General features: G+C 34.4%; 6 protein-coding genes and 1 non-coding gene across 7 annotated transcripts; 3 read left to right on the forward strand and 4 right to left on the reverse strand.

The window, feature by feature from the left end:
* Window positions 1-27: 27 nt before the first annotated feature.
* Window positions 28-654, reverse strand: LOC17877259. Its single transcript, XM_006281811.1, has one exon. It carries the CDS (start codon window positions 652-654, stop codon window positions 28-30), a length of 627 nt encoding a protein of 208 aa, XP_006281873.1.
* A 705-nt stretch (window positions 655-1359) lies between these two features.
* On the forward strand, window positions 1360-1479 carry LOC111829120. Its single transcript, XR_002832677.1, has one exon. It is a non-coding gene; the product is annotated as a U5 spliceosomal RNA (small nuclear RNA).
* A 2032-nt stretch (window positions 1480-3511) lies between these two features.
* Window positions 3512-4279, forward strand: LOC17875677. The gene has a single exon (XM_006279739.1). The coding sequence runs from the start codon at window positions 3512-3514 to the stop codon at window positions 4277-4279; it is 768 nt and encodes a 255-aa protein (XP_006279801.1).
* Window positions 4280-5780: 1501 nt separating this feature from the next.
* Window positions 5781-8148, forward strand: LOC17874935 (ribosomal protein L11 methyltransferase). The gene is made up of 7 exons (XM_006280593.2): window positions 5781-6062; window positions 6140-6253; window positions 6463-6603; window positions 6763-6828; window positions 7058-7225; window positions 7342-7623; window positions 7756-8148. The coding sequence occupies exons 1-7, from the start codon at window positions 5829-5831 to the stop codon at window positions 7867-7869; spliced, it is 1119 nt and encodes a 372-aa protein (XP_006280655.1). The 5' UTR covers window positions 5781-5828; the 3' UTR covers window positions 7870-8148.
* On the reverse strand, window positions 7926-10310 carry LOC17875585 (transcriptional regulator ATRX homolog). Its single transcript, XM_006280212.2, has 3 exons — window positions 10059-10310; window positions 8321-9829; window positions 7926-8224 (listed from the first exon to the last, which is right to left on the reverse strand). The coding sequence occupies exons 1-3, from the start codon at window positions 10107-10109 to the stop codon at window positions 8159-8161; spliced, it is 1626 nt and encodes a 541-aa protein (XP_006280274.1). The 5' UTR covers window positions 10110-10310; the 3' UTR covers window positions 7926-8158.
* Window positions 10311-10593: 283 nt separating this feature from the next.
* LOC17876592 (protein yippee-like At5g53940) lies at window positions 10594-12299 on the reverse strand. Its single transcript, XM_006281207.2, has 5 exons — window positions 12161-12299; window positions 11614-11657; window positions 11110-11218; window positions 10956-11011; window positions 10594-10878 (listed from the first exon to the last, which is right to left on the reverse strand). The coding sequence occupies exons 1-5, from the start codon at window positions 12254-12256 to the stop codon at window positions 10794-10796; spliced, it is 390 nt and encodes a 129-aa protein (XP_006281269.2). The 5' UTR covers window positions 12257-12299; the 3' UTR covers window positions 10594-10793.
* A 2708-nt stretch (window positions 12300-15007) lies between these two features.
* On the reverse strand, window positions 15008-17002 carry LOC17876373 (protein CUP-SHAPED COTYLEDON 2). The gene is made up of 3 exons (XM_006282022.2): window positions 16813-17002; window positions 16443-16726; window positions 15008-15842 (listed from the first exon to the last, which is right to left on the reverse strand). Exons 1-3 carry the CDS (start codon window positions 17000-17002, stop codon window positions 15186-15188), a joined length of 1131 nt encoding a protein of 376 aa, XP_006282084.1. The 3' UTR covers window positions 15008-15185.
* Window positions 17003-19130: the final 2128 nt, after the last annotated feature.

Raw genomic sequence — 19130 nt, forward strand, 5'->3', positions numbered from 1 at the left:
TTTTCAAGGGTATTTTTCTAAGCTATTTCATTTGTGTGTAGGAATAGCTCCATTGATGCGAGAACATTCATTCTTGAGAAGAGGAGGGAAGAACGGATTTAGTGGAAACATCTGTGGCCAGCATTTAGCATCTATTGTCGTAAGAGCTTTGCAGCAAATTGGTCCAACATTACCAAACTTTCTTGTAATGACTGATTTGTAGATTTCAGTTAAGCAACCTTGAACACTGACGAGTGATGACAAACATTTTGTGAGATCTATTGGAGAACCAGGGATGACAGGGAATTTAGGTGTCGTGTGTGCGGGTGCAGCTGCGCTGATGCGTGAGCAACTATCTTTCAGAAGAGGAGGGAATAATGGATTCAATGGAAACAATTTTGGCCAACAATTTGCATCCACTTCCGTAAAGGCCTTGCAGCATGTGGGTGTAACGTTTTCAAACTTACCGGTTAAAGCAGATTTTAAGATTTCGATATTGCAACCTTGAACGTTAAAAAGCGATGACCAACATTTTGTTAGATTAATTGGAGAGACAGGGATTGAAGGAAATCTAGGTGTCACAAGGACATCGGCTAGCCCCGGCTTTGATAGAGTAGTGATACATAGAGCCACGACTAGGATCGTGGAGAAAGAAGCTTGAATACTACCTTCCATTGCGGTGACTTATCTTTTCTTTTATTATTTCTATATAGAGAAGATCAGATTGATTGAGATGGTCTTGTAGAACCACAAGGAAGATACTATTTATAGTGTCACTATCTAGAGAGTTACACTTAATTGAGTCGTGTGATGTTACAATCTTTAAATAAAACATGGAACTGTTACACTTTTCAGGCAGAGAGTAACTTGTGTTGTTGGAGGTTTTAGTTTTACCAATAAATAAGTCGTCTGAATGTATTCAATGTAACAATTTGGTTCATCTACGTGAACCTATCTTTAAATCTCCACTTTGCCTTTGTGGCAAAGAAACAAGAGAAGCTTGGGACTAGAAGAGAAAACAGGAAAAACAGGAGAAGTTTGAGACTAGAGGAGAAAACAAGAGAAGCTTGAGACTAGAAGATCCTGAACAAGAGAAAACAGTTAAATCAGCGGTTTAACCATCGGATTTAGACAGATAAAATCTCCGGTTTACAGGAAGCGTGCTCTTCGGTTTAGTTCTCTCCTACGGGGCAGATCAATATATTGAACAAATTTAATGGGCTTACAAATAAACAAGCTATGGCCCATATCCGCTAAATAAACGCTTTCATAGATTTTTGTCTCAAATGATTCAACATCCCACATCGGTTGCAAGACTTAGGAACAGTGAGTAAACTCAAGTATAAATAAAGAGCATAGAGCTAATTCCAAAGACTCACGGAGCCGTGCAGTGAAGACAAAGCGAACTATTCTTTCGCCTTTTACTAAAGAATACCGTGTCTTCTCTGCACTTAAGCGGCATACGCCTATTTTTGGAAAGGTTTATTTACAAATAAACCTCCATCAAATCTCTATTTACTAAAGTTTTAAATTCTTAATCCTATTCTGTTACAGTGTTACTAATGTTCCGGACAGAACAGTGTTTGTAGTGACCAGCACTTGTTGTTTTAGACACTCATCTGAGAACGTATGAGAAACATAAAAGAAAGTAGAAAATGCCTTGAAAGAACTAGGAAGTCAATCATGGATTCAACGAAGACATTTCGCTTTCTTGGATAACAAGAAGAAAGTCATACGTAGGATCGAGACTATACTATAATTAATTTGTTCAGTGTGGCAAATTATATATATGTGATTGCTTAAACATAACATGGATTTCAACACGTACTTTTAATATAGAGTTTTAATGAATAAATGAAAGCTCTGAGATTAAGCCAGAAACTTTAATTTCTATATTATTTGTAGATCTTGTTTAAAACCTAGAACAAAGCAACAAAGCAACACTAGGAATTGAGAAAGTTCTTGTAAAAGCTTAAAAAAGGCTTAAAGAGGAGGAGGAAATAGTGGATTTAACGGAAACATTTTTTACCAACACTTTGGTCCTAGGTTGTCAAAGGTTAAGGCAGATTTTAAGATTTCGATATTGCAACCTTAAACGTTAAAAAACGATGACCAACATTTTTTGAGATCAACTGGAGAACCAAGAATGCTAGGAAATCTAGGTGTCACGAGCACCTTGGCTGACCCTAGCCTCAATAGAGTCGTGGCACACATAGCCACGTCTAGAATACGGATAAAGAAGTTTGATATGTACCTTCCATTACAGTGACTATGTTTGTGTTTATTTTTTTGAGAAGAGCAGGTTGTTTGAGATTATTTTGAGGTACCAGAAGAAAGACAATATTTATAGTGTAACATTATTGAATTATAATAAATTTCTAGCGAGAATTACACTTTTATAAGTGTATGTTGTTACAATTTTTCAATTAATAACATTGAACAAACTGTACCACTTTAATTTACGACCATTGTCACTTTAAGTTGGGGAGGTTTTAGTTTTACCAATTATATAAAAATGTCGTTTGAATTAACGTTTATATATAGATAGATTTCAACGGATGTATTCATCTTTGGGTATTGGTGTCTTTTAATTTTGAAACTTCCAGGTTTAGTTTGTGTGACCTTATCTCTAAATCTCCACTCGTACGTAGCTATGGACTTTTTGATGGTAATATTTATTATGTCGCTCAAAAGATAACAAGAGGAGCTTCGGACTAGAAGATAATACATCATAAACAATTAACCATTGATCATCTAAATATCATCCGTACTACACATGCACATGGGAAAGTATTATGACATTCATGTATATATTTGTAATGCTAAAGATGTATGAGTGGATTCATTTTTACCAACATTAGGGTAGACTGGGGGGGGGGGGGGGGTGAATTCAAATAACACGAAAAAATAAATTTTATCCTCAATTATAAATAATTTTTGAAAAGATAATTACAGAGTTGGATCTTCATTAAGTTGTGAATTTATGACCACAGTAAAGTCATAATTTCGTCTCCATCATCATAATCTATTTGATGTACTATGTCACCGGCTTACCATCATGGAATGAATCCTATATGTTTATTTTTACTACTTTCGTTTTCATCGCTAGGGTTCAATCAAAATATTTATGATGATCATACATTAGACGATTTAAAAAAAAAAGATATTTTCTAAAAAAAAATATGAAATCTAATAGTGTTATTTAAGTATATCTTCCATAATTTATTATATTTTGGTTGGATTATGAAAATATTCATCTTAAAAAGAAAAAGGCAAATGAGGAAACAAAAAAGTCAACAATAAAAAAAATAGAATGAAAATCCATAATTGGAAAGAACAATACTATAAATCGAATAATTTAGAATCCAATTATGAAAAAGGAAAATTGTAATATATAACTTCCAAATTATAATCCTACGTGGATTATTCCACCGCCTTAAAAAAAGATATAAATATAAGAATGTCGCATTAGTAGTATCCTCGTACGCATAACAAAATCTCTTTTCTTGGTCTACAACTCTACATAGACATCATGGAAGCTACACCAGAATTCACGTACCAAATCGAAAAATATCCTGAACGCGAACAAGTTGGTACAATCGCAGTCCATTCAAAATTTATCAGACAAGACGACATGGACGATTCTAACTTCTCAATCTCATTACCTACCAATGAATTCACTGACGAAGAAGATTCTCCTCACAAAGAAAGACTCTTTGACTTCTTAAAAGATTTAGGAGTTGATGCACGAGATGCTCTCCAGTTAATACAAGCACTCACTTTACTTGCATGCAAACTAACTTCCTCTTTTAGCTATCGTTCACATTATGCTTTGTTAATATGGTTGACTCTTTATGTGGCTCCTTCGAGTACCGAAGGATCCGCCATCGAAGACCCTCAAGTCGACGAATCAGTCCTCGATGACTCTCGACTCGAAGAGGCAATTCAAGCTTCCCTTGTTGAATATGATGAGAGGATGAATAGTGAGTTTAGTAGATCCCCAAGCAAGTTAAGCAGGAGGATACACAATAGAAAACGAAAGACTAGCATAATTGCTAACCAAAGCAAAAGATATAAGAGAAAACAAAAGACATGTTCTAGTAATGGTGACATCACTGACATGTGCACAATTTGTTTTGAGGAGTTTGGACAAGAAGTTGCTACTTTACTTTGTGGTCATAAGTTTGACCATGGCTGTATTATGGACTGGTTTAAGAGCAAAGTTAATTGTCCATTGTGTCGATTCGAGTTACCACGGGAAGATGATGAGATTACTCGGACATTAACTACAATTTTCTAACTAACTAACATTCACACTTGGGATTTTGTTTTTCTACACACACATGCATATTGGGATCATCATACGTTTTTGAGATAATTAAACACTCGTGACTAACCCAAATTTATATTCTAGTGGTTTGTGCTAGTGTTATATTTGTATCACTATCCAATTTTAGTTTTTATAATACATGCTATTATACTTATTTACTATTATTACTAGTTTTTACGACGAATGCATACACACGCACAATGTGGTTCACAAACGTTATGTTGGCTTACTACGTCCACACAAGGGAAAGAAAACAATACTATTGTTTATGAACGAGAGAAATTTTTGAGTGTTCTAAGGGAGATTAAAAGTATATTATCTGATGCAACACCTAGATTTAGGATAACCATTCAATATTTGTATTTATTCATTCAATATTTTAAAACCAAATTTTTAGGAGATTTGCATGGTTTTTAGGGTTAAATATAAACACTATATTTATATATGTTTAAGGTTTTATGAAGTTTTTATTGATTTTGAGATTTTATAATAAAAGAAAGAAAGCAGAGTTTAGGCTTGTGGGTGTTCAAACATTTATATCTTTCCTAGCAAACTTACATCAAGATATATCCCTAATATAGTGCCATGACTTGGCATGCAAACCTAGATGGGTTAGACCATCTCCAACCATTTTTTTAATTATAAATTTTGCTTTTTTGAAAACTTAGAAACTTGAATAGAGTTTCTAAAGTTATTGTTATTGATCTTCTTGTGTTCGCCATCGGGGAAAACGAGAGAAAGAGAGACAAGGAAGAAAAATATGAAGCAACTCGATTTTTTATTTTTATTTTTGTTTTGCATAATTTGTTACCCAATCAAAGGTTAACATATCATCAGTTTTAAAATTTAACAATCTAAAAACTTTTAACTTAAGATTGATTCTTAAGCTAATTAAGAGTTTACATTTTTTTTTGTTTTTCTTTTTATGTTAAAGAACTCACTTAATAAACTTACTAAGAGTCTCCATTGAAGATGCACTTAAATCCAAAAACATAAAAATATCAAAATTAATAATTAAAAAAGCGAAGTTAAAGATTATTTATGGTAAATCATAGATGTATGGTAACTATATAATATCGTCTATATATATATATATATATATGTGTGTATTTTGTAACGGTAATTTTTTTTGTCAACAAAATTTTGTCAAAGCTAATTTTATATCCAAAATTTTGGTTTTGGTTAGAGGTTTAGTTTTTTGGTTGAATATTGTTTCACCTTCTTAATTTTGAGAAGTAATTAAGGAACAGATAAGAAAAACTTGTGGAAATTTTTTGTCAAAACCAAAGAAATATTTGCTGAAAACAAAAGTTACATGCAAATTTTGGATTTAATTTGTTATGTTTGTAATATTTTTCTAAAAAATTGTTGTTGTGTAAACTCAACTTATCCAAACTCAACTTTTTAAAAAGTGACCAAGGGTGCTTAAAACTAAATTTCAATTATCCAAAACGAATACGTTTTGTTTTTATAGAGACATCAAAACAAAAGTCAAATTTCGACAATTGGGGAAAAAAAAATGTCAGCTTGGAATTTCATCAAACACTTTCCGTGCAAGAATCTCTCCCGCCATATCTTCAAAGACAGAGTCAAACCTCTCTGCTTCTTCACTTCCTATACTCCTCAATCCTCCTTTTCAATCTCTGCGTCTCTCTCTACTTCTTATTCTTCCTCCTCATCTTCGTGCTTTACTGATGAGTCTTTCGCTGCACCTTACCTCTCAGTTCGTATCCATTGTCCAAAACATGTCCTCGTATGTATATCTCTCATTCTCTCTTTTAAGTGTAGATAAGATTGAAATTTGACTCTTTTCTTGTTGGGTTTTGTTAGGATTCGTTCTCCGAGGCGCTTTTGTGTTTTGGAGCAAGCTCTGTAGCTGTAGATGAAGATATCGAAGAAGAAGACGAAGATGCGGCTTCTGGGTCTTCTCTTGCTTCCAAAGAGGTGTGAAAAGAATCTCTATTGCTTTTATATTCCTTTTTCAGCTCCATTTCCAGAAAGCACCAATCTTTTGTATGATTGAACTATGTTAGAACAAATTGAAACATAAAAGAATGATTTAGCTGAGTCCCTGAAACTTGATCTGTTTATGTTCTTGTAGTCTCATCAATCATGCTTTTGCTCATTGGTTTGAATTTCCTGGTTTATTGCAGATATGTATAGAATCAATATTTCCAGTGCACGAAGAGGTGAAAATGTGCATTTCACAGGCTGCAAATTCCATAGGCTTGAAAGAGATACCCAAGTTCAAAGTTGAAATGGGTGATGAACAAGACTGGATTACCAAAAACCAGGTGAGTCTTAAGTTAACATGAAGGAGCATCTCAGTAATTGCTTTCGTTTTAAAAAACTTGCATAGTTATGCTCAGGAACTCGGCCCAACGACTAGTAGACTACATTTGTTTTGCTGCAATATCAGTTGATGCTAATATCTTTTAGATCATATTTTGCAGGATTTGTTTCAGCCTGTTGAAATCGCCGAGAGACTTTGGATCGTACCTGAGTGGACATCTCCTCCTGTATGTAAAGTTCATTCAATACTCTTAACAGTTTCAGCCTACTGACAATACTGTTGCACCTTGTTGGATTCTCGTTATTCTTCGTTACTGTTGTGCCTTAGTTATTGACATAACAAAGAGCAGTCCTCGCTACTGAATTTGCAATCTCATTCTTTCAGTGTCAGCTTATTTAGAAGGATTTATAAAGTTATCTTGTAGGTTAAAGTACTCTTTCACTATCCCTTGCAAGGTCCCTGAAGCGGTAAACATTATTCTGAATCCTGGATTTGCATTTGGGACTGGTGAACATCCTACTACTAAGCTCTGTCTATTGCTTCTACAAAGTTTGATAAAAGGCGGGGAAGCATTCCTCGACTATGGTACTGGTTCAGGAATACTTGCAATCGCAGCTCTCAAGGTAAAATCTCACTACTTTTCTCTGTCTTCCACAAACCAATCATTCACTTCCATCATAATCATCTTATTTTAAATCTTTATATATCCTTTGTGTATGGTTCTTTTATAAATTTGCAGTTTGGTGCTGCATCATCTGCTGGCATTGATATTGATCCCCTGGCAATAAAATCTGCAAGTCATAATGCAGCACTAAACAACATTCCGTTGGAGAAACTGGAGCTGCACCTTGCACCAAGTGAAAATAGCTCTTCTGGAAGAGAAATACCATTGCAGAAAGAACAGTTTGATGTGATCATAGCAAACATACTCTTGAACCCGGTTATCGAATTGGCCGATCATATCCTTTCATTCGCGAAACCCGGGGCAACCATTGGCATTTCTGGTATTCTATCTGAACAGGTAGATAAAAAGTTCTATCTACTATCTCTCATCACAATAGTCATACATTGTTATAGCAAGCAAGCTACCTACTAGTCATGGGCACCAAATCTAAGACATGTAAAACCAACTAATGCAGTGTCTTTTTTGCAGCTTCCAAATGTAATAGCACATTACTCTCCTTTCGTAGAGGACATTTCTGTAGCCACAATAGGTGATTGGGTATGCCTGAGCGGTACCAAGAAAGGGGACTTTATTGATAATTAATCACGTCTTCAGTGATATCAGAAAAGAGATTATAACATAAAAAAGCACAGGCAAAGTAAAGGCAAGATCAAAAGTGCCTAATGATTAGACATCAAGAACAGGTCTGCCTTAATGGAGTTGTGTAAAAGGCTACAGTTACACATGACATCAAACTTAATGTACCCTTCATTGATGTATTCAAAAAATGATTGAAAGTTTTGTGTTGTCGCCAACTCTAGTTGTAACCATTGTGTTTAAATTCTACAGAAACAAAAAATCTGTCGACCTCAACTATCTTCACTTTGTTGCTTCACCTGTTGAGTTTTCTTCTACCCAAAGAAGAGGCCTTCTTAGGAATGTAGACCTTGTAACTCACCTGAACAAAAAAGTACAAAAGAAAAAATTAGGAGTCATATAGACTTACCTGGAAACTACAAGGAAATCAATATTTCAGGGATTGTGGGAACTTTACCTGAACCATTTCTCCACCCCTCATCACAGTCATCGTTTTCTGTTCGTACTGTGACTCATCTTTTGTTTCATCAATTTTTTTCTGTTCAGACTCAGACCCTCCTTTAGTTTCATCTAATGTCTCAGTATCAGCATGAGAAGACGACTGGGGGTTAAGACTAGAGCTAACTTTGGTTGGTTCTATGTTTTCACCTCCAGTCTTTGGTGCCAGAGCTAGAGAACTTTCTGGACAATTCTTGTCGATGGTACTGCCATTGAAGCTCTCTGCTTCAGCATTTTGGCCACCAGCTGCTTCTTTCCTGCTAGCTATATTTACACTTTCTTTCCCCAATAACGGTCTAATCAACTTCTGTTTAGTTGAACATGAGCTAATACTAGAACTAGCTCTAACCTTAGCAGTATTACCAGGCTGCTGATCTTGTTGAGAGGCAGAATTAGCCAATGCTGTTCCTGATTCCTTAGCATTAACAACATGTAATATCTTTTCTGAAGTCTCAAGATCTTTACATACCACAGAATCAGAAAGCTTCTGCTCCATGACACCATGGTCTTGTGACTCCTCAACTTTTTCAGATTCAGTTTCCAGAGGTTCTCCTTCTGAAACAGAAGGCACCTCTTTTCTTGTCATTCCACTCTTTTGGGTCACTCCACGAAATTTTTTAAGATTCTCCAAAGCTCTTTTCTTTAGAATGGCTTCAAGGTCATCATCTTTCATGCTATTGTCTCTATGAGAAACTTTGCTAGTTTCAGATTTATTATATTCCCCAGATTCATCATAGTCAACAGTTTTATCTCCATCATCATCAGCACGAGTTCTAGCATAAGAGACAGTAGTATCGCCATCTCTCTCATCAGATTCCTCACTAAATCCTAACTCTCGTTTGCCATGGTGTCTCGTATAGACATCTCTGTCATCTTCTTCCTTTCTCTCATCATCGCCATAACCATATGATACAACAATAATAGATTTAAGCCTTCTAGAATTCTTCTCGGGTATAACTTCATCTTCCACTTGCCAGTATTCATCAGGTTCACTCTCTTCCTCCGAACCATCTCTACTTCTTCCCCGCACATCCTTAACATCACCAAGTCTTCCTCTATCCCTAGACCTTCTCTTCCCATCACTCTCACTACCATCATCATCGCTCTGCTCACTAGAGCTTGAACTCAAATCTCTCTTACGTCTCTTTCTTGAAACAAGTCTCTTCTTCTTCTTCTTCTTCCCTACAGATTCATCCTTCCTCTTAGATCTTTTCCTTTTCTTTAAAAGATCGGAATCATCATCATCATCACTATCGTCACTCTCACTACTAGAATACCTCTTCCGTGACCTCTTCTTGCTCAATTTAGATCGACGCTTCTTCTTTCTCCTATAATCATCTTCTGAACTAGAAGAATACAAGGAAGAATCTGAAAAACTTGATTCACTCTCATCTGAATACTCTTTAATCCGACGAATCTTCTTTGATTTGTTTCTCTTCGTCTTCTTCTTCTTCTTCACCGATCGCAACTGCACAAACATAACCCACGATATGAATCTAGAAACACGATTCATCAACCATAAATCCCAAACTAAAAAGGTTAACACTTTAACAAAATCAAATCGAAAGTTTCGATTTTTATCCTCATCGATCTAATTGCAATGCATAAGAAGATAATGGGTAAGTCACACAATCAATCCAATCCCCACAAAAATCTCATCTTTTAGAGAAATCAATAAGAAACAGAGAGAGAGTTACCTTACTAGAAGAATCTGTAGAATGTTTAAGTTTCTTTGAAGATTTGCCCATTGTAGTACTCTCGATGGTATCGTTCTATCTTCTCGTAATCCGTTGTTCCTGCAAAGAAAAGGGATCGAGATTGAAGAATTAAGGAATCGTTATGGTTTGAGAACTAATGGTCTCTCTCTCACATGTTTTATAGCTAATAATTGAATCTACCAATTTCTTTTTATGAAAGGGAAAAACACTAAAAAAAGTGAGATTTGGTTTGGTTTGGTTTGGATGACAAACCCTAAATTTTTCAAATTTCCTAATTTTTACCAAACTGTCTGAAGAGTGAAGAGAATGTTTCCTTCTTCTCTTTGGGATGTTACTGAAAATTTTAATGAAATAAACCATATTTAAAGGGGAAATAAATACCAAATATTTTTTTAGGAGGTTTAGTTGGTTGGTTGGTGAAATAAACCATATTTAAAAGTTCATAATCATTAGTTTCAGAGCTAGAACGATTTGGTTTGGGGTTAGAGACTGGCATAACAAAGAATGCTACAACTGTTAAAACAAAAACAATTTCATTTATTGAATCAGAACAATTTATTCAAACTTGGAGATGGTTTCCAAGATTTTAAACAACACAGCAAGCTCCATACACATCTATGAACATCATGCTACAGAATTGAGAATTCTACACTAACAAGCTCTGATCTTGACAAACATTATACCACCAAAAAAAGAAGAAGGTAAGGTAACATTTCAAGAATCTTCTGTGTCGCTTGTGCTACCGTGAGTATCGATATAAACCTCAGTTGATAAATCGATTTCATCGACGATCCTTCCTCTGTAAAAAGGATTGCAATAAACCAAAGTTTATGGCTGTAACCGTGGACCAGAGAACTTTATAAGAGAATAAGTTACCTCTCCAGAACAAATTTGCCTTCTTTATACTTCTGAGCTTTCTCATGCGCTGATTCCTACAATCAAGAAAGCAACAATGCGAAATGAGAATGCGGTTCCAGGAAACACAGAAGTTGTGAGACTAAAGGAAGAGAGAGGGTTAAGTGAGATTTACATATTTCCAGCCAACGTTCTGTCCACAACAACAGCAAAAAATATCAGCTACTGTATGCATACCCGAAAGCATCATCCTTTCCTCTAGAGGACCCATACTTATGTTCACCCTAAAAATTCAAAATGTAACATTGGAATCAGCTCTAGATATCTCCAACCCCATTGCAATAACCTTGACTTAGAGAACTAAGAAAACGGTATTGATGCAGATGGAACGAAACAAAGACTAGTTTTGAATTTTGAATAGTCAGCAAGATTCAGAAGATCTAGAAGTTAAAAAACAGTATCATCTATAAGTTAATACGGCATATATGTTTTTTGAAATGCATACACATTTAGCCAATCTTACTAGCAATTCTCTAAGCCTCATACATACATAACCTGATAACAACAGAATAATAGAGTAGAGACTACATTGTTAAACAGACAAAAGGAAAGTTTCTACTGCTTAACAACGAAGAAACAGAACAAGCCTATAAATATATATGCAGAAGCTTATACTTACGAACGATTAAAGAGGTAAGCCTTTCCTCTGCGGCAATGGAACGACTGCGAGAAAAAGATCAGTCTAAATAAGCTTTACACTCTCAAACATCATACCTCAATTTCTCATTGATAAGCCTTAATCTAATAACACAAGAGCTAAGCAGAAGTAACTCTTAAAATAAAACATTCTCTTAAACCCTTTATCTAGGTAAGGTTAATTCTCTAATCTCTATACCTTAAACCCAGAAGGAAAGCACTAAACTTGAGAGTTTCTATCAGTTAATAAACTATCAATTCCCAAAAAATTTAACCCTGCAGTCTCAAGTTCTCAGCAGCATAGTTTTCTGAGTAATTTTCATATAATTGAGAAGAAATGAGAACCAAATTGCTAAAACCAGGCAAACATAGAAAGTGTTTCACAAAAAAAACAACTCGAGAGAGCTTAAACACTAAAACATAGGAACGGAACTAACAAACCAACCTCAGAGACAATGATTTTAGAATTGTGAAGAAAGATGAGATTTTTTTTATCAAGTTTTCAAAGAAGTAGAAGAAGTTGACAGTACCCGAGAAACAAGATCATCAGGAAGAGCGAGATGGGTTCTGCAGAACCTGCATCTGTAAGATCTTCCCTCAAGCTCCACCGTGAATATCCTTCCCATTTCTTCACTCCTCTGTCTCTCTCTCTCTCTCTTCTCTCTGTTTCTTTTTTTTTTTTTGCTGTCATTTACAAATAAAAGGCCATTTAAGTGACACATTGGGCCTTTATTGGGTCCATTTAAAAACTTTGGTCTCTCTCTCGAGAAAAGTCAACAAAAGCAGCTAAAAGACCTTCTTGTTATCATCTCGGATGATATGTATAAAAAATAACAAGAATGAAAAGTGTTGACAAAAAAAAAAAAAACAAGAATGAAAAGTGAATGATTTTTTTTTGTTACTATAATCTCTTACTTTAAAATTAAAAGAAACTGATTATGTTTTGTGTGTATATATAACCTTATCGTCTGGTTATGACAAGTGTTCTTGTTTACTTAGACATCAAAATAAAACTATAGGGAAAAAGTGAAGGTGATCATCAATCATTTTATTGATAAAACTTTATGATATACAAATCATTCAAAGTACTATATACTTTATATAACAACAAGTACTACATACATAGATCATCAGATTCAGACTCAGACCTTTCATCACGACTCACATCCCTATGCTCACACACACAGGCCACAGCTGTCTTTCTTCTTGAAAACGTCCAAGCCCTAGCTTTTTCCCACACAATCTCAATTCATTTTCTCTTTTCCAAATTGAAGTTTCTATGGTTTCTTCATTTTTGTTTGGTTTTTAATGTTTTACCCTAAAAAATTAAATACATGAATGATATATAGTCCAAGACCAAGTTCCAACCCCGTACGACGCGTGGATTGCCATTTCCATGCACCAAACTAGCCAAGCCCACTACTCTCTCCACTCATTAGTACGTATAACCACATTTCATGCATGCCCGTATCACGTGCCGTTACTTCGCCGGCCAAGTCCATCAACGGTTGTGCATCCTCCACTTGGCCTCATTTTTGTTTGGGACCACGACCATCATCACCATCGTCGGAATTTGATGATGTTTTTTTTTATTTTGTAATATATATTACTATCAGGTTTTGTCATTTGTTGCGAAACATGCATATTGCCATGTACTTTGTGTATGAATACTTAGGGTTCTTGTAATAATTGCTTGATATAAATAGAAATTTAGAGGAATATTCTTGCTGGGAAGATTACAAATACTTGAAATTAGTTTTAGTCCGACAAAGAAAACAACCCTTTTTTTTACCTCTTTATCCAGCTAAAGCAGTATTTCTGCAATTTCGCAGATACCATATATATAACACATTGCACATTGCATATTCTTCTTTAATCAGTGCAAATAGATATACACGTACTCATGCATATTTTTAATATTCATTTGAAATTGCGCATATTATAAAATGGATTCAGCCAAATCATTGACGTTGATATTACAAAATTTTCGTTGGCACATCATTTGAATGTAATTTGATTTATTTGACAGAATCTTGGCGGAGTCTTGCATGGTTTAGACTTTAGAATTAGTAGGCATAGTTATTTTTGTTCTTTTTTTATACAAAATTGTTCATCTGTTTTAATCACATGATAACACAATGGGTGTGCGTAATCGGTGTGGGCGTAATGACGTACAAAATCAGTTGTCTTTTCAGAAATAAAAAGTCTAAATAATATTTAATTTTTGGTTTACAAGTGAAAACAGTGATTTTTGCTCGCTTTTTATACACGAGAGATAAAAGAATTGTCAGTTTATTTATGTGTATAAAATGGTTTTCATTTTGTCATTTTGTAAATAACTTGTCGTCCATCAAACAGATTAATTTCTTTTAGCAAATGTAACCAATGAAATCCCAAAAATAATAATCAAACGTACATATGTGTACATATATTCGTTTGGCTAAAACATCATGAAAATTTGCCATTTAGCGAGACGTATATATGAGTCTGTGAATTTGTCTTATGACTAGGTACGTAGTATAGGTTGGGGATGCAACGATAGCAATAATTGGTGATGGTAATGATGGTGGTGATGGTATGGTGTTAAACACATACATACATGTTACATATGTATAAATACTATACACACGTGAAATGAAAACGCATATATAATGGTAATAAACAGAGGTATTATTAATTATGTCTCTTTCTAAAAATAGAAATCTGAAAGCCATCCTTCTGAAAACTCATGAGGTGGACTGTTGTACGAGATCTGAATTTGGGAGTGGTCCGTTCGTCAGCATGCGCATCATAGTCATCATCACTGTCTTAATCAATAGCCAAACGCAAACTATTTTGATTAGATGAATACGATTGCAGCAAAGAAGATACACCTAATTTGAAACTGATTTCAAGATTTATTAGTTCATAGACTAATTAATCCACTGAATTATATATATGAGTATCACTTACACGAAAATTATTTGAGAAAAGTAATGTTTGGCCGTTACTATATGCTAACCTTGAATAAACAAAGACTACATATACCTGTTTTACATTTGAGCTAATCAATTGATTGAAGAAATACGTTATTTAGGTAACTATGGGAATCATCTAAGTCTAACCAGAGATTGATAACATGGTTGATTTCCGAAAACACATATATATTTAGCCGCCATATCAAATTTTATAAAAAATATCTCCTCATGAAGAAAACTAAAGTACCTAGAAGCGACCGATTAAATTCATATTGTCGGGTATATATATGATTGATATAAGTGATAACCACGGACACAACGTATCCGCTGCCAAATATCATGCTAAATAACAAAAATATATATATAAAAGCCATGAAATTATAACATAATGTCAAACGTTACAAAAACGAGCATAGCGTATACATATGCTCGTTACATAGTCTAATTAATTAATAACATAACCGGCTACACTTAAAACGGAACATCGAGTGCAATATTAAGCTCTTCGATACATAGTTCATAATACCATAATCATCCTAGAGATAGAAACTGACCCTACGGGAACATAATTATTAGTTAACGTGCGCCTCTTTTGTGATCAGCAGTTCCAAATACAGTCAAGTCCACCATGAAGCAGACCAGCCTTTGTCTCATTCTCTTCCGCAGTGGCCGGAAGCCAGTAATTCATCCCGGAGACACCACCGCCTCCATGTGAATAAGGCAGATTAACGGAGGAGGTCGCGGTCGATGCAGAAGACGATCCAAAGTAAGGAAAGTGATTGAAGTTTTCTTGGAAAGATCTAAAGTTAGATAGAGCCGAGACGTTTCTAGAGACAAAACGAGGAAAAGGGTCAAAGTCAAACCCCTGAGGCGGCGGTGGAAGATGGTTGAACGAGTTAACATCTAAGCCCAAGGCCGTAGTAGTAGCAGTAGTAGTAGTGGCAGTGGAGAAACAGGACACGTGCTCGGTTATTGCACTAGCTGTGACGGTTGTGTTGGTGCTACGGCTGTCGTAGGAGCAACTGCTATCGGTGTAGCCGAAAGTGGCGGTGTGATCAAGGAGAGGAGGCAGTGAGACGGAGGAAGGTGAGCTTGGTTGTTCTTGGTAGTTTCTTGAAATCGTTGAGGACACTTTCGTCTTCTTAGACGCACCTCCACCGCTGCTTACACTAACACTCGGTCCTCCTCCTCCGGTTCCGGTTCCGGTACTGATTAAACCGGTTTTCTGGAAAACCCTAGAGATCACCCACTCATCCTGAAAGAAGAAATTACAATATTGAAAAGTTAAATATCTATATTATATATGTTGATGGAAAAGTCAATGTTAGTAGATTATGGAGTAAAAGCTTTGCAAGAGAGGGGAATGTACATTGGACACTACAAAAGGATACTTAACTAATTAAGTAAAATTAATTGTTTGGAATTTTCATTTAATATATCTAGGTCAGAAAAATCCTGAAGAAGTGCATTGAGCTTTCCAAAAGTAGGTTTGTATTAATATTTTTTTATTTTATTTTATCAGAACTTTTAATATTTTCTTTGCTTTAGGAAAAACACCATTAATGATTGAAATCCCAATACATCATAAAAACAGCAGATCTTTTCTATTTTATGTTCCATGATGCTCTCACTATAACCATAGTAAATAGCCATGCCTTTTCAGTTTTCAGCCATCAAATATTAAATGCAAGAAAGCTAAACAGAAAAATATCAACGTCACCGACTATGTCACAATCTTGAAATAAATTAAAATCTATATTAAAGGTTATATATTCATTAATCAAAGAAAATTAAAAGGTTTACTTTTATCAAGAAAAATAAATAAAAATAAAGAACGGATTAAATCGAAGGATACCTTGGAGCTTCTTGAGATGAAATGGTAAGAGAATTTGCCTTCAAGACGATACTCATGCATAACCCAATTACTCTTCTCTCCTTTAGGAGCTCTTCCTTTGTAGAAGACAAGAGTCTTCTTCATCCCAACAAGTGCACAAGTCTTGGAACTGTATATCTCTCTGTCTTTTCCGGTAGCTTTCCAGTAACCAGCCTCAGTAGCTCTGTTGGTTCTCAGTCCAGTCGGATATTTTCGGTCACGGAGGCTGAAGAAGTACCATTCTTTCTCTCCCATCTTAGCTCTCCCTGAGAAAACATTTGAGAGTAAACTTTAAGAAACCTTATATACAAGAAAACTGTATACATATGAACTTTGTTTTATATTTTCTTACCGGGAAGTTGCCAAGGCTCACACTTGTTGAGGTCAACTTCAGCGATGGCACGGCTAGAGAAGCAACCGTCGAGGACTTTGCGGAGGAGGTAGTGAGTGATGAGCTCTTCGTCCGTGGGATGAAACCTGAACCCCGGCGGAAGATACTGGCCGTCTCCGCCGTGGTCGTAGTGGTAGTATGGAACGTCCATTGAGAGAAAAAAGATCTAAACAAAAGCTTTAGTTGGAGACTTGAGAGAGAAAAACAAAACCCTAAGGAAGGAGAAGACTCTTTTTGAAGGAAGAGGATAAATATGTTAATATAATGGATGGTTCTTGAGTAAGGAAGGAGACGTGGTTATAATAATGTGAATGGATATTTTATTTTTCCTTGAAACATTGGGATTTGGTAAATCAAAAACGGCGAAATAGAGGGAAGGTTTTTTTTTTTTTTTTTTGGTAGTGTGAAAGTATTTCTCAAATGTTAATTTACAAAAAATTTAAAAAGTCGTAGTAGAAAAGAGATGATAATAATAAAAAAAGACAGGTACGTCTACTCTTTCATAGGAATCTGTGGTTTTCTCTGCCTTGTCTTGTAGTAAAGAGAGCACAGCCAAAGCAGATTATTACATCATATATTTTTGATTTTATCGATATATTTTTCTTTTTTTATAAACTCGAGATTTCTTAGTTTTATTAAAGGTTTAATCATGAAGTAATTTGAAAAAAAGAAAAAGAAAAAAATTACTAGAGAAACGAGGAATGGGGCACTTGTTTCTATCTGAGTATGCGTGCGTGCATGAGAAAAAAAGTGCAGTGGTATTCTTCTTCTCTGTCAGTGATGAGAAAAATAAAAGAGAAGATTCAGATTTTGCTATCTTTTTACACAATTTTTTACTCTTTTTTTCTTTTATTATTGACATCTACAAAAACTTGAATCTTTTTTGTTTTGTTTCTTGGTGTTATATGTTTGTGGGGAGGGGTACATTATTATTTATTGTACATATATACAATGACTAATCGAAACAATAGTAATATAGTAAGGGTTACATTATTAGACATATATATATATAACTTTGGAAAGTGAAAGAGTTTTCTATTTTTTCGTTTTTTAAGAAAAATAGGTATTATTATATCGATAAGGCTGTTTCAAATCTTGGAGTGTCAGCACAGTACATGATTAATTTTATCAACCAAAAAAAAATTGACAGAGACTTCGTTACTACACGCCACCACCTTCTCCACCTTTCACCTCTCTCTCTCTCTTTTTATCTATCTTGAATTTTTCTTTTCATTTTTTTACTTTTCATTGCTTTCTTGATCAGTAAAAAATAAATTAATTCAAAAATATCAGTTCGATTTTGGTTTTTTATATATGGAACGAGATTTTTATGATATGAGATTGAACAATAATTGAAATCGTAAAAAGTTACAAGATATACCAGAGAAGATATTGATGCGGCCGGCCTGGTTTTTTCGTTTTCTTGATTGTCTACAAAATTCTCTTTTGTATTTTTTTTTTACTTTTAATATATTATTATTCTTGCAAGTTGCACATCAAATAAACAACCCGGAAAATAAATAGGCAAATTGCAAATTGTGTTACTATTTGTTAATCCAATTTTGTCAATTATTACAAATCCACCTTAATTTTTTTTTAGTTCTGTTACTACTTTCATACATTCCTTGTCTCTATAAATTAAACAAAGTTGTTTGTTTTATTTTTTAAGTAGAGCTTCAAGTGTTTTAGCTTGAATAGTTGCATCTTCTAAAAACAAAAAATTCAAAGTGTTTAGACCTACTTGACAGGTCTAGTCTTTAACTAGAATTTTTAAGCACATATTTAGTTAAGGTTCAGTTCAATTATACTATTAAACTAGGTTCGGATCCGCGCTACAGCGCGGAGGAAATAATTACATATATATAACTTTTAACGGATTAGAATATGTTACATTTTAATTTTGTTAGAGTGCAGTCAATTACGGTAAATCATATATTTGTATAATAAATTTAAATAAAATAATAAAGAAAAAGCGAGTAAATAATCATATACTGAGTTTTGATACAATTAAAAACACGGTTAAAATTTAATATCACGAAATAATATTGTCGATAAATTATTCATTTTGACTATTTTTGTAGTAAAAGTAGGAATACACGTAAAAATTACATATTTACAATATATTTTTTAAAAGTCCGACCCGTAACAGAATTCATTTCGTAAAAAACATTATTCGTAACTCGCTTTATCATTATAATTGTGATTTTAACAAACTACCCGTGAATTATCTAAAATTTACATAGTTTGATATATAATATATTTTATCAATAAAAACTATG

Source organism: Capsella rubella, unplaced genomic scaffold, assembly GCF_000375325.1.
Source record: "Capsella rubella cultivar Monte Gargano unplaced genomic scaffold, Caprub1_0 scaffold_8, whole genome shotgun sequence".
In the NCBI taxonomy this organism is placed as follows: Eukaryota; Viridiplantae; Streptophyta; class Magnoliopsida; order Brassicales; family Brassicaceae; genus Capsella; species Capsella rubella.

Excerpts from the sequence above, each read along its gene's own strand:
- LOC17874935 (XM_006280593.2), top strand. The coding sequence starts at position 5,829 with ATGTCAGCTTGGAATTTCATCAAACACTTTCCGTGCAAGAATCTCTCC. Across the intron at positions 6,829-7,057 it reads CTGAGTGGACATCTCCTCCT|GTCCCTGAAGCGGTAAACAT; the intron begins GTATGTAAAGTT and ends ATCCCTTGCAAG. Across the intron at positions 7,226-7,341 it reads TTGCAATCGCAGCTCTCAAG|TTTGGTGCTGCATCATCTGC; the intron begins GTAAAATCTCAC and ends ATAAATTTGCAG.
- LOC17876373 (XM_006282022.2), bottom strand. The coding sequence starts at position 17,002 with ATGGACGTTCCATACTACCACTACGACCACGGCGGAGACGGCCAGTAT. Across the intron at positions 16,727-16,812 it reads TGAGCCTTGGCAACTTCCCG|GGAGAGCTAAGATGGGAGAG; the intron begins GTAAGAAAATAT and ends ATGTTTTCTCAG. Across the intron at positions 15,843-16,442 it reads TCATCTCAAGAAGCTCCAAG|GATGAGTGGGTGATCTCTAG; the intron begins GTATCCTTCGAT and ends TTCTTCTTTCAG.
- LOC17875585 (XM_006280212.2), bottom strand. The coding sequence starts at position 10,109 with ATGGGCAAATCTTCAAAGAAACTTAAACATTCTACAGATTCTTCTAGT. Across the intron at positions 9,830-10,058 it reads CTACAGATTCTTCTAGTAAG|TTGCGATCGGTGAAGAAGAA; the intron begins GTAACTCTCTCT and ends ATGTTTGTGCAG. Across the intron at positions 8,225-8,320 it reads GGGGTGGAGAAATGGTTCAG|GTGAGTTACAAGGTCTACAT; the intron begins GTAAAGTTCCCA and ends TTTTTTGTTCAG.
- LOC17875677 (XM_006279739.1), top strand. The coding sequence starts at position 3,512 with ATGGAAGCTACACCAGAATTCACGTACCAAATCGAAAAATATCCTGAA.
- LOC17876592 (XM_006281207.2), bottom strand. The coding sequence starts at position 12,256 with ATGGGAAGGATATTCACGGTGGAGCTTGAGGGAAGATCTTACAGATGC. Across the intron at positions 11,219-11,613 it reads GCTTACCTCTTTAATCGTTC|GGTGAACATAAGTATGGGTC; the intron begins GTAAGTATAAGC and ends TTGAATTTTTAG. Across the intron at positions 10,879-10,955 it reads GGCAAATTTGTTCTGGAGAG|AGGAAGGATCGTCGATGAAA; the intron begins GTAACTTATTCT and ends TCCTTTTTACAG.
- LOC17877259 (XM_006281811.1), bottom strand. The coding sequence starts at position 654 with ATGGAAGGTAGTATTCAAGCTTCTTTCTCCACGATCCTAGTCGTGGCT.